General features: G+C 45.8%; 1 protein-coding gene across 2 annotated transcripts in view; it reads right to left on the reverse strand.

The window, feature by feature from the left end:
* NLRC5 (NLR family CARD domain containing 5) overlaps window positions 1-13,012 on the reverse strand; it is a 78,728-nt gene extending 65,716 nt beyond the window's left edge. For both annotated transcript variants that reach the window (XM_039503660.1, XM_039503659.1), the window contains exons 1-4: window positions 12,835-13,012; window positions 11,957-12,251; window positions 9,288-9,353; window positions 2,807-2,875 (exon numbers count right to left, since the gene is read on the reverse strand). In XM_039503660.1, the coding sequence (XP_039359594.1) occupies window positions 2,807-2,875; window positions 9,288-9,353; window positions 11,957-12,251; window positions 12,835-12,840 (436 nt within the window). In that variant the 5' untranslated portion in view covers window positions 12,841-13,012. The remainder of the gene's footprint in view (window positions 1-2,806; window positions 2,876-9,287; window positions 9,354-11,956; window positions 12,252-12,834) is intronic.
* Window positions 13,013-14,015: the final 1,003 nt, after the last annotated feature.

Consider the following 14,015-nt stretch of genomic DNA (forward strand, 5'->3'; position numbering starts at 1 on the left):
CTCAAACAGACGTTACGGGCTTCATGCAGAAATTACTGGGCGTGGCTGTCTGCCCTGTGTTGTGCGGGAGGTCAGACTAGATGATCATAAAGGTTCTGTCTGGCCTTAAAATCTATGGAAATTAGCCAAGGGTTAGAAAAGGTCCCCATTAGGACCCCAGTGGCTGGTTCAGAAATACACAAAATATCCCTGTCGTCTTCTGAGTAATCTCATCCATTTTCTGCATTGCGCTCAGCCCAGTAACACAGTGATTAACTCTGAGGAAAAGTGTTCACTGTTGAGCTCCCTCCCAGAGACTGTGGACTACTTTTTTTTCCAAACAAGATCCTAGGGTGTTTTGTTAGGCTGCCAAGAATGCAGGAGACAGAGGGACAGATAAAGGGCAATGACTGGAACCTAACGGGCGTTCCCTCCCTCAGGAGGGCAGAGTCCCTTACAGACGGCATCTGGATGTATTTCTCTTTTTTATTATAGATAATGTAGGTATTGATGCCTATAGCTAAGGTTGCCTGACACTTCCCATTATAAGACCCTGTTTTCAGTTGCTTTTAACTTTGCCAACTGGGACTTCCCTTGACATTGCTCCTCCTGGCAGCATATGTAGTGCCAGGCACTGGAATTCAGGCCAAAATTTCCCATGCTGGGTATCTGCCTCAGGCTGAATTTTTTGAAAAAAATTCAGCTAAAATGGCTCAACCATGTCTGTTTAAAAAAAAAATTCTTACAACCGCATCACTGAGAAGCTGTAATATAGCCATGCTTTGGAGCAGGGGGACTTGACATTTGATTTTTAGGTGGCTTTTTGCTGTGCCTGTGAAAATTTGTCCAAGTTATTAGCCTCTGAAAAAATCTCAGTTCCCACATGCTTAGTAGGACTTTGTTAGCGTTTGGCAGCTAAATTCTCTGGAGGTTACATCTGCACTGAGGATGCTCCGTCCCCTCACAGCTCCTGTCTGTGACCAGCCTGCACGTGCGCCATTCCCTCAGAGCAACCGAGCACGCTCCAGCCAAGGCTGCAAGGGATGAGCTGGGACTTCCCTGGCAGCTGATGTAGTGCCAGGCACTGGAATTGAGAGCAGGGAGACTCTGCCTCTCCTGTGTTCTCAGAGCTACCCTTGCTCGTGCCCAGGTAGCATGGAGGAGAAGGAAGACACAACCTGGCTCAAATGCAGAGAGGTGGGGGAAGGATACGAGCTAGAGCCAGAAGGGGAGGAAAGAGGCAGGAGTAGAGAGGGGCAGAAGATGAGGTAGGAGTCGGAGCTGTGGAGGGGTCAGGATAGCTGCAGGGGTGGGACAAAACAGGTGCAGGAGCAGGGGAGCAGAGGAAGGAGTTGGGGGCAGGAGCTGGGGTGTTAATAACCAGGTGGTGGGAGCGGGAGGGGCTGGAGAGGGAGCAGAAGGAGACAGGGAGAAATGGGGCGGGGGGGGGGGCAGAAGAGTCCATAACTAGAGCTTACTTGCCTCCAGAACCTGGAATTGAATCCATGAGTCCTGAGTCTCAACATTGCCTTGCTGTCTAGCAAATAGTTGTGAAACATACAGGTAAAATGTGTGTCCCCACCCCCTTCTAGGGGCAGGGCCACATAAAAGATAACAGCCTTCTTCTGCTACCAGCTACTCCATTAGTTTGAGTGGTAGAGGACTGTGCTGTGGATCTAAAAATCCCAGCCAGGCTGCTGACCCAAATAGAGAATCAATATGGTTCCACGTGATAGAATTTTGCTGGGTTTTATTTTTTTCGATTATTATGTTTTTTAAAAACCCTAGAAATTATATTTAAAAATAACCAAGTTAAAAGAATGTGAAGGATGCAAAGTCAAGCACCCAAAAGTTAGGCAATGCCAGAATTAGGGTTGCCTGTGCAACCTTAACTCATACCCACCTTGTGCATGTGCATTATGATACAGTCTTTCATTATAGCCATGAATTTAGATCCTGAGCTGGGATCAGAGTCCAGCCCTCTCCAAGCTGAGAGTTGTCTAAATCCACCATTTTGCTTTGCACTCATTTCGGTTTCCAAACAACTCTCCGAGTTCACAATGTGATGGGACCAAGGCCTTGTTCCTGACCTCCTGAGACATGCCCCCTCTGAGAACACACTAGTACCTACTGGGAATGCTAGCTAGCTCCCAACAACCCTGCTCTCTCCAGCCCCTCCGTTGCTTCCTATTGTGTATTCCTATAGATGTAAGTCATCTATAATTTGGCCATTCATATTTTGTGGGTGTTGGCTTGGGCCATATGGCCAATGTTGCTGTTATTCTGTCTCACCTCCAGTTTGTGGAAATTAAATTCTTCCTCAATTCCTCTGGGTTTTGAAATCATACAAGTGCATTTTCAAATGTGCAACACTAGCTCTGGAGGCTTACTGGAGTTTTGTAATAAACTTGCATGTTTCCTGAACTGGTTCCCCATCCAAAAAAAAATAAAAATAAAAATCTGTCATGAATAACAAACTGTGAGAGACCTTCTGGTCATGTAATTCCTTCAAAGGGTTTTTATTTTAGATTATTTTAATCCATCTTTTTCCAGAAGGGTTTTTATTGCACCTCTGAGCCAGTTTTTTGCAAACACCCATTGTCTTTGTGGTTTTTAAGATCAGTTGCACATGAGATAATGCAGCGTCTCAATACAGGCTTCCCATAATGAGGCAAGATGATTTCTTGGTGCTTTTGATTTATTTACTAGCATGCAAGAAAAATAACGGGCACTTGGGTCGATACTGTGTATGACACATACAAAGTCAATAACTTGGCATTTCCCCACAGATGAACATGCTCATGCATCGTTTGAGAAATCCACATACCTAATCGTTGCTGTTTAGACTTTTTACCATCGGGATGAGAATTGCTTCCATGACGACGTCTTCCAGGTCCTGAAAGTTGAAAAGCAGCAAACATATTAATGTAGCATTGTGAGCTTGAGATCACATGGTATAGCATCCCGCCAACTACTACCAATCAAAACCCTGCAACTGCTGGGGAAAAGCATGCGTGCAGTGCAGTCGTATATGGGGATGGATAACAGAATGTCAGCATCACCTGATTTGTGGGGGTAACACTCATTTGTGCTTCATGTATCAGGGAGAGGGTGTAAATTCTGTCACTTTGAGCCCATAGTTGACTGGATGCATAAAAATGTCAGTGTAACATTAGAGGCTGTTCATGGCTTTGAATATCTTCATTGGCAACACTTTAAATTAAAATGGGTATTTATAAAAAAAAAAGCGTTCGGAATTAGAAAATGGTTGTCAGATGTTTTCAATGGATCCTTTCACCATTTGTTAAGCAGCCTGGTGCTAAGACATATTGCTCACCAACGCATTAACCAGACCATTCTCTGAGGGACTGTTGCAAAGTGCACTGAGTCTACCAATACACATTCCTAGATTCCAAGGCCAGAAGGATCCATTGTGATCATCTAGTCTGGCCCCTGTACAGTAGGAAGCAGGAACTTCCCTGAATTAATTCCCGTTTGCACTACAACAAGTGTTTTAGAAAAACATCCAGTCTTGATTTCAAAATTGCCAGTGATTGAGAATCCAATTGTTGAGATGGTTAGTAGTGCTCATTGCTCCTTATTGATTGTCTGAATTTATCTAGCTTCAATTTCCAGCCATTGGATCTCGTTATATCATTGCCAGCTAGAGTGAAGCCAATACCAGTCAGCATCATAAGTAGTGCCCACAGTGCACCAGCTGCCTAACAAACCAGTTTGCTTGGTTAAAGTGCCTCAAAAGTCCTAATTGTAATTTATATCCAGGTTAAAAAGGCAACATGTTTGGTCTGATTCTCTGGAGGGCTGCCCGGCTAATTGGGGATTGATCATCTTACACTGGTCCCGATCGGAGCAGAGCGGCAGAGGCAGTTTGCCGCACACAGAGGCATGCGAATGGATTTCTACCTGAGTACTGGGGCGTTGGATGAGGGAAGAGAACTCACTGCACAGGTAACACTGAGCCAGGAAGCGGTAACCCACCAGAGTTCCAAGGACGCTGTGGCTTGGAATTGGGAATGCGGGAGCCTCATGCACTGGGAGGTCTTGCAAGCCTCCTAAGCTCTTTCTTGGGCTCATTAGAGGTGTTAATTTTTTTCGTGCAATCTAAGTGCATATTCCAGCCTCCCCACAAAGGCCATTCACCTTTAACAAGGCAGCCTTGCTCTGGATCAGGGAGAGAGGAGTCCCCCTTATGAGCTGTCTAGTTACAGTAGCGTTTTCAAGTGTCCATCACCATAGTACGTCCAGGCACAGCAGGGGCCGGATTCAATTTTGCATCTGAATTTTCCTCCCTCCGGCTCTTTGTTTAAAACCCTTTTTCCTAAGCAGGACAGAAACCTAATGAAGACTGAGCCAAACTTCCCAACCAATGACATTCATGGGTGTTTGAAATCAGGCAGAATGAGTCTCCCTCCACCCACCCCCCCCCAACCTGGGGATGTCGCCTAGCCTCTTGTGATGTGTGTGCGCAATTCCCCAGCCCCTGACAGAACTGGGTAGCGGAGGTTATGGAATCTGGCCTGTTACAATGGAACATGGTTACAGCTCTCTCAATCTGCACCCTGACCCAAAAGCCTTTCCTTAGATTTCTTCCGAGGTCAGACGCTGCACTTTCAGCTGCTCCTTCCAGCTGTCCATCTCTCTCTTACAATTTTTGTCTGTTTTCAGTTTCTCTGTGTTCTGCCTTCCCTCCCTGCACACACCTACTCAAAACAATACTCAGCGAAAGCTCCGGGGTGAGTTCACATACTTCTGATGGTTTAGCTTGGGGTTTATCCTTACAGTTATGTTAACTGAAAGCTGTGTTCACACCTATCGAGCTCAGTGAGGTTTTAACTCACTCCATAACAAGGTTTCACCTCGCTCCTAACATTACTGATAAAGGATATCGCTCATTGCTATTAGTTATTTATATTCTAGGAGCCCCAATTGGGATCAGGCCCCCCATAGTGCAAGGTGGTGCACACATATATACTAAGAGGCAGTCCCTGCCCCCCAGAGCTTACAGTCTAAACAGAGCTGAGCTGGGAAGATGAAATTTTAAAGGGCCAGGACTTTGCCATATTGAGGTTTTGTGGGTATACAGAGAAGAGAAAGAAGTGGATGCAGAGATATAGGGAGGGTAGTCTGGTAAAAATCCTCTCAACTGTACATTATATAAGGAAGTAGTGAGAGGTGGGTTGGGTAGGATGTGGTTTTGAATACGTAAAGAGAGCGATTCTTGCAGATTCAAGACGGAGATAACAGATCCAAAAGCTGCCACAGATTACAGCTGCACATTGCACCACAGAAAACAGCCCACAGTGTCCTTAACATTTCCATAACCACACTGTAATTTAGGCATATCGGTCCCGATTTGCAGTCATGTTTGTACACACACAAATGCGGGCCGACTTTATGCAAGTGCCAACTCCACATGCATGCACAGTTCTGGGGATACAAACATTGCATGGCTATGTAGTTGTGTGCGTAAACCCTCAAGTGCAAAACATGGGGATGTGTTGCGCATGCACAAATTACAGGATATCAGGGCCACTGGCAACAGTGACTCAGAGCCACATTCTGCCTGGCACCCTGCAGGAGCTATGTGTTCCTATGAATTTGAATCTCAGGCTCTGTCTACACTAGAAACACTGCAACGGCACAGGTGCAGGAGCTCGTCCGTCGCTGGAGTAAACCCACCTCTCCGAGAGGTGGTAGCTAAGTGGACAGAAAACTTCTTCCGTGTGAATTGTTCACACCCCTGAGCTACATAGCTGGGTTGACCTAATTTTCCAGTTCTTAGGGTATGTCTACACTACAGCGACTCTACCCACATAGCTGGGTAATGTAGTGTAGTCCAGAGTGCAGATGCAGCCTATGTTGATGGAAGGGTTTTTCCCATCAGTGTAGGAACACCTCTTCCCCAACGTAGCAGTATACTGGGGAACAGATCGGCAAAACTGTGCTGCTCAACGGTGTGGGTTTTTCACACGCATGTCCAGTGTAGCTGTGTCAACCTAACTTTTAAGTATAGACCAAACCTTAGCTTGTCTCTAAAGTCACAGACCCACGTACACCTGGCTGGCACCCTAAGCATAAATCACTGTCTGAACCAAAGGCTCTGAACCGCAGTAGGCCTGGCTTTGGCAGAACAGCAAAGCGCCAGGTGTCAGCGAACCAAGTAAGCACATTCCTGACTGGCCAGGACTGTACAAAAGCACACAGATCTCTCAAGTAACTGTGTAAACACATTCTTAAGGGATGGTACAAGAACATATCGTAAGATAAGGAGGGGATGAAAGGATAACGGATGAGGATGTTCTAACTAGCAGGTACAAGGGTGGTAACTAACATCTGGAGCAGGGGTAGGCAATCTATGGCACACGTGCCAAAGGCAGCACACACGCTGATTTTCATTGGCACTCACACTGCCTGGGTCCAGAGGGCTCTGCATTTTAATTTAATTGTAAATGAAGCTTCGTAAACATTTTAAAAACCTTATTTACTTTACATACAAGAATAGTTTAGTTATATATTATAGACTTATAGAAAGAGACCTTCTAAAAACCTTTAAATGTATGACTGGCTGTAGGGATATTAAAGAAGGTTTATATTAAACATGGTTTATATGAGAAATGATTTATTGATTTATTGTTAATTGATACTTTATAACTTAAGGTTTATGTTAGAAGTAAATTTGTGATTCCCAACATTTAGCCTCTAACCTGCAAGCCACCAGCTGTGTCTGTGTGAAGCCTGCTCAAAGAGATACTTGGTATAAAACTTGTTAAGCTCAAAGAAATACTTTGTATAAAACTTGCTAAACATTAATTAATTCTTAAGTAAGCCAAAACAGTAGTTGTTATAGTGTATAGATAGAGACCCCCACCCTCTGTAAGTTTTCATCTCACTTTATCTTTGATTGTTAAAAGACAGGGAGTCTCACATAAATTGTTAACACCCCAAAAAGTAAAGAGACAGTGAAATAGATGTGATTAAGATAGAGAATGGATGTGACTGAATGGTTAGGGAGTCACCAGCCTGAAGAATTCAGTGTCGGCTGAAGAAGGTGTCAAGTGGGATCAACCAGATGACCCCCGGAGGGCAAACTGGAATCCACCCACCACACCTCAAAGGAAGGAAAAACAAAACATCTAATAACATGGAGCCAGCCACCTGCTGATTGATTTAGCAACAGCAAAATGAAGCAACTCTCATAAACTGACATAGGAATAAATTCCTATAAAACTGGACTCTAAAGACTGAGGACTTTGAGTCTATGGTTCTGCTGCCAGCCTCCAGGAGCATCAGATGCATCTGACACAGACTCGGCTCCATCCTCATGACCAAGATACCTGGCCAGTAACTTGGCATGAGCAACATCTAGGCTGGTAACTATAACATCTATACAGAACCTGAATGAATGATTGTGTGGATGAATGTGTGTGTGTGTGTGTGTGTGTGTGTGTGTGTGTAAGGAATAAGTAGTAATAGAAATAAGTAGGAAAACATTGTCTTTTGTTTTGTTATGGTATTTACAATAAACGTGGCATCTTTGCCTTATCCCTCTTAATAAGATCCTGCTGGTTTTTATTATATTGGTATAACATGGCACACAAAACCTTACATTAGAGTGAATAAATGAAGGCTTGGCACACCGCTTCCGAAAGGTTGCCGACCCCTGATCTGGAGTGTAATTTGTAACTTGTTTGTATCCATGTATAAAAGGAGCCTAGGAGACAGCATCCTGGTGTGCTGATTTGCCTCGTACCATTGTCGTGGGCATACGTGTGTGTGTGCACACGTAACCATGGAGCCAGGGCACTAGGACTGCGCTTTGTCGACAATAAACCTGGCCAAGTGCCTCCGCCACTAAAGCCTGTGGTCTTTCTTTCCAAATAACACCGAGGTCTCCTGAAGGGGTAAGCAGCATTAACTGCTAGTGCAGCTGGCATCACAGCGCCGAGAACAGCAGCACTGAGTAGCCGTAACAAGTTAGCAGCCCTAACAACTCTCCTCAGCACTTAACAACACTAATGGGAACTTCCTAGGCAAAATGCAGAGCGCGGTGGACTTCTGATCAATTATTTCTCTACCACGCAAAATCACACATGAAAATCACACTTGGCCACTGACTTAGCCTGCCCGCCCCTGGCCAAGTGCAGAGCCCTGCACAGCGATCAGCTTGCACTGTTCTCAGACACTCATCAGCACCCTAGGTTTCAAAAATTCAGCTCTACGTCTGCAGATTTCTTCAAGATGCAGAGCACAGAATACAAAGGCTTCGTTTCAGCGTTTTTATTTCTACTTGTGTGCACCTTTGGGACGGATGCAGCAGTAAGGTTCGAGCTTTCTAGATGAAAGCTAACCCACATCCAGCAGGCTTCTTCTACTGATGCCGGCCTGTGGAACAATTGCCTCTCAGCTCAGGAAGTGATAGTGCTGCAGCAATACTCACCACAGCCTCTCTCTACCTGCTGCAATTCTCTTCATGCGGGTGGGTGGGGAGATGTGCCGGTGTTTTGATTTTAGAAACCAGACACCGTTCGAATGAGAGACTGAGTTTCTTCATAACACCCATCCAATAGTAACACAAAGCTTGGCACACTGCTGGCCATTAAACGACTTCCACAAACCCCATGGTGGGGTCATGTGCAACCGGGGTGCATGGAGGAGTCTGAGCCTTTCCTGGTATGTTGGATGAAAGGCCTTGGACTGACCTTTGGACCACAATCCATAGCCAGGAAACCAGGCACTAAGCATCACTAAGTCAACATAAAACCAAATGCGTTTCCTCAAACTAACCCGCCGTGAGGCCAGTCATTCAAACGCAGCGAATTAGCCAGAGGGGGTCATGTTATAATGCCCTGGGGCTAGGAGCTCCTCTAGACTGGAAGAACAAATCAGTAGAGCGTTGGCGAATTTAGGGCTTATTGGGCTTTTCTGAAACATGCAGAGGGAAATCAAAACCTTGGCAAATACCTGAGGCGTGTAGAGAATAAGAGAACACAGTACAAGCGGGTTCCCTCATGGGACGTTTCCGTCTGGGCTCAGTTTGTGGCCTACTCTATGGTGGTTCCGATTATTGCAATGTCCTGGTCTTTGGCTCCAGCCCCAAGTAGGGTTGCCAACCCTCCGGGGTTGTCCTGGACTCTCCAGGAATTAAAGATTATGTCATGTGATGAAACCTCCAGGAATACATCCTGCCACAATTGGCAACCCTGCCCCCAAGACGGCTACCTGTCAGAGGGCCGGGAAGCTCCTAGATTGTTATCCCCTTGCATTCGTGCCATAGGCACTGGGCTTACCTGTAGGTGGAGAAGGAGACTGAGTACTTGCTTCTGCAAAGGCTTCTTGTTTCTGGTTTAAATTACCTACAATTATTAATTTAAAATAAAATTAGGATCTTGCCAGTGCCTCCCTCTAACGTGCTCCAAATGAGTTAGGCTCACCTGTCTGCGGCATTACCAGCCTGACAAAACCAAAGGTATGCGACATGCAAACACACACACACCGTGCTGCAAAGGAAACCCCGGTCCAGCGTCTGACAATCTGCTGTATTGCAAACAGGCACGGGGGCACCGTGTCCTACCTCAGATGTGTCCTGACTCTCAGTTAATCTTTTGTCCCCAGAGAGGTGTGAAGCTTCAACTTTTACACCATGCAGTTTGCTCTGCCTCATGATGGGACTCACAACATTTGCAGTGCTAGACCTGCCTCAGCCTAAATTTGACCCACACGCTCATCCGTCAGGTAACCTGGTTACTCATGAATCACCCGGTTTCAGCACCACTCCAGTGGGGCAGCCTGGAGATGCCGGGCTGATGCTAAAGTTTCAGTTTGCCATGGATTTTTGTATTGATGATACATTCATGCATCATAGTTGTCAAGGAAAGGGCAGAGGTTTCAGGAGAATAGTTCAGATTTTTGTTATCCAGGAATGTGTGGGAAATGTTTTTGGCTTGTGAGATAAGCACAAGTGCTAAGCTATCAGCAGCTAAATAGTTAACAATATGGAACTTCTTAGGTGCCAGAGTAAACACCCCAAAGAAATAAACAGGTGTTTTATTTCACAGCTGTTGCTTTAGGCTGCCTGCCTGCAGATTCAGACAGACATCACTACACTGGTTTGTACGTGGCTTCCGTTCGGAAGTTTCTCTTCACAACCAGAACATTTTTCTTTTGAAATGAAAAAGACGTTGGAGCAAAGTTCTGTGGCAAGGAGAGGAGCTGGGGAAACTTCTGCAGAATCACAGACCCAGTTCAGGGTAAATGGTGATCACTGTATCACTAGTGATGAATGAATCTCCAAAGGTTTGGAGCTTTGGTCTGGATAAAGCTCAGCATTTATCAGAGAATCTTTGGTCTAAAAAGCATTAGACTCCCAAGAACAGACTCATTTCCAGCATTTGCTATTCTGCTCGAGCTGGAAGTACAATCAGATCAGTACAGTATTTTGGTATTTCCATTTCCAGGGCCCAGCTGAAAGCAGGAAGCAGGGAGATGCATGTAGAAGGTCTCTCCGTTGTACTTGTCTGGTACCAAAAACCATGAACAATGACTATTTTAAATGATTACTTAATATTTGTATTACAGTAGTGCTCAGAGGCGCCCATCAAGATAATTGTATTAGGCACTGTGAAATTAGGGTGACCAGACAGCAAGTGTGAAAAATCGGGACAGGGGATGGCAGGTAATAGGTACCTATATAAGACAGACTCCTGAATATCGGGACTGTCCCTTTAAAATCAGGACCGCTGGCCACCCTATGTGAAATAAACACATAAAGCCACAACTCCTGATCTAGAGATTTTACAATCTAGGAAACTTTAAAAAAACAACAACACTGAACTCTCAGGCTAAAACTTGTTGTAGCTTGAACTCTGGAAGGAAGTACAAGTCAATTCTTATTTTTAGCTTGTAGCTAGATTTAACCTTGTTCCCCTTTCTTTTTCTGGATGGGTTGCTCCTGGAGCACTTGGCTATTCATGGAGGCAAACATGGTTAATGTGCAATAACAAGACTGCTTGCATGATCTGTCTGCTTAGATGAGCTGTCAGTTATTTGCATAACCTCCTGCTAAGCAGGAAGCTGAGGGCTGAGGATATCCAACAGCTAAATAGAGAAGATCCCCTCGGTGAAATCCTAGATCTACTGAAGTCAATGGGGCTCAAGATTTCACCAAATGTGTCAGGAACTATTAAATAAGAGTTTGGTGTCTATAACGCTCTGTGTGGCGTTATTCCTTGTCAATGACGACAGCTTACGCGGAGCATCTCCCATATTCTCCTGTATGGATCAGACTGGGAAGAAATTTCTTTTGATGTTTTCAAAGGGAGGAAACCACCTCATAACTTTTGAAGGGCTATAAAGTCGTAAAGTCTGTGGGATAAATTGTTCCAGTGGGTGGGACGTTCAATTATAATGATTTAAACAACAATATTAATATAATTATGCATGTTAAATAAAATGACAGATGTATACACTGTATCATTATCACTCTCTGTCCTCTCATCAAAGCTCTCAGGATCCTGATGGGGCAGAATACATCGTCATACCACAGGGCCAGTTTGGACTAGTCAATGCCCTGAGTCCTTCCAAAGAGATTTTGCCTCTGAGGACATTGCTAATTTGGGAACTGGATGTTCTGATCATGCAGAGACAGGCCCCGATCCTGGAAGGTATTGCACACCTCAACTCCCAGTTAGGTCAACAGGAACTGAGAGCGCTCAGTATCTTGCAGGATCAGAATGAGCAAAGTGGACGCAGTCCAAACTGATCCATTTACTGTATTTCCATCCTAAAACATCCACTCCCATCCTGCAAAATTCACTCCTGCCATTGCTCTGTCGAAGCCTAGACCTAAGAGTGGAGATGCTAGGGATCAAGGTTCTGGCTTCTTGTTTGGGAAGAAGCCGGTGGGGACGGTTTCAGTGTGAATTGCTGCTGATCAACCCCCCAGCTCTTTCTCCTTTACCTTCTCCTGAGGCACTCATGAGTTGTATCTCCAGGTCCATGGGCAGGCTGCATTCCATGCAGACGCACTGGATAAACTGCTTCCAAATGATCGGTCCTGCATTCTCAAGAGTGTCAAGGAGCCACAAGACCTTTTCTTTGCAGTCAGTGATCCCATCCACGTGACTCAGGTCCATGTGAGGAAGGAAACATTTGGCTTTCATAAGCAGCCACTCAGGGGCATGACTCAGGGACTCCACCAGCTGTGGCTGAGCATTGGCTATGGCCCTCTGGAGATCCATATCCTCCATCTGGAGCTGGAAGGAAGAAACCGGATAGTTAGTAGTGGAGTTGGGAACAATGGAAACCTGCCCTTGCACAAACACTTACAAATCACTCCTCCTGGTGTTTGGTTAGGCTGCTTATACAAAACCCCATCTCTATTGTTCCCTTGTCCGTCCATCTCCCCACCATTTGGCTGTTGTATTATTGTCAGAATCCTAGACTAGGAGCTCTTTGGGGCAGGGACTGTTTTTGGAGTGTGTGTTTGTACAATGCCTAGCACAAGGCAAGCCAATCTGCGTTTTCGGGGGCTCGGGGGCTACTGTGCTAGAAATAAATAACAAAAGCAGAGTTGTGTACAACTTCATCATCAATAACTTCACTGATATGGCAAGTTGAGCCATAGTTCACACATTGTCATAACAACAGAGCGGCTGGGAGGCTTTGGGCTCCAAGAGTGGGGTTATATTTTACTATTTAGGGGACTGATGCAGCCACTTTTAGTCATGCACCATGGACTTCAGTGGGAATTGTGACATGTTCTTGGCCCATTTGGTGACACAAAACCATGTCTACTCTCACAATCTCTTCTGCCTTACCCAACTGAATATCTCCTACCTGCATCTTGAGACGGTGACTTTCTTTCTAGACTTTTACATTTTCAAATGTAACTGTGGATTCTCCTCCATTTCCTGTGGAATTACCGATCCCCCGTAGACGTCACACTTTCAACAGCCATCGGTTCTCGGATGTGTGTTTTGTGCGTGTAAGTGGATGCTTTGTCCTGTGCAGCCTCCTACGGGGAAAGAAGTGAACTGTTAACAGAGCAGGATATAAATACGCATGAATAAATACAAAATGCCATATGCAATTACAAGTGTTTCAGATTTAGGAGTTCTGTCTAGGGGCTAGTCTACACTTACCTGCCGGGTCGACGCGGTGAGTTCGACTTCTCGGAGTTCGAACTATCGCGTCTAATCTGGACGCGATAGTTCGAACTCCCCGCGCGCTCCAGTCGACTCCGGTACTCCACCACTGCAAACGGCGATGGTGGAGTCGACCTTGGAGCCGCGGACTTCGATCCCGCGGCGTCTGGACGGGTAAGTAGTTCGAACTAGGGTACTTCGAGTTCAGCTAGGCTATTCACATAGCTGAACTTGCGTACCCTAGTTCGACCCCCGCCCTTAGTGTAGACCTGCCCTAGGAGAGCAACAGGGGACTGGTAATGGGCTACAGAGCCTTTCATCTCCAGGTGAACAGTTCAAATCCTGCCCCTGTGAGAGGTGACCAAAGTGTTTTGCCATGTGATGACTGGGCTGTGAGAAATGAGTTGGTAGACTCAGTCAAGCTCCTTACACATCAGGTTTCATGTCAATGTGTGTGAGGCAGTTTTATCTCAAGATTAGAAGAGGGCAGAACCGGATTCTATTTTCAGCTCTGTCACTGTGTGAACTTCCACACGACACTTTGCCTTTTCGTACCTCAGTTTCCACATGGCGATAATAGCAGCCTCGGTGCTCTGAGACCTAGTTCATGCCTGGACGGTGCTTTCAGAACCTTGGAGGGGCTGTGCTGCAGAATTGCAAAGCTCTAGTAAAACCACCAGCCCACCACAACTGACTCTAAATAGCACTCGTGCAGGGCCATCCTTAGGCATAGGCAGAATAGGCAGCCGCCTAGGGCACCACTAGGTCTGGGGGCACCACTCTGCCAGGAGCCGGGACAGACAGGAAGCAGTGGAGCATGTAAGAGCAGGCTGCTGGGTCCTAGAGAGAGCCGAACGCAGCACAGTCTGAGGG

This window comes from Mauremys reevesii, linkage group 16 (assembly GCF_016161935.1).
Source record: "Mauremys reevesii isolate NIE-2019 linkage group 16, ASM1616193v1, whole genome shotgun sequence".
Lineage (NCBI taxonomy): Eukaryota > Metazoa > Chordata > Testudines > Geoemydidae > Mauremys > Mauremys reevesii.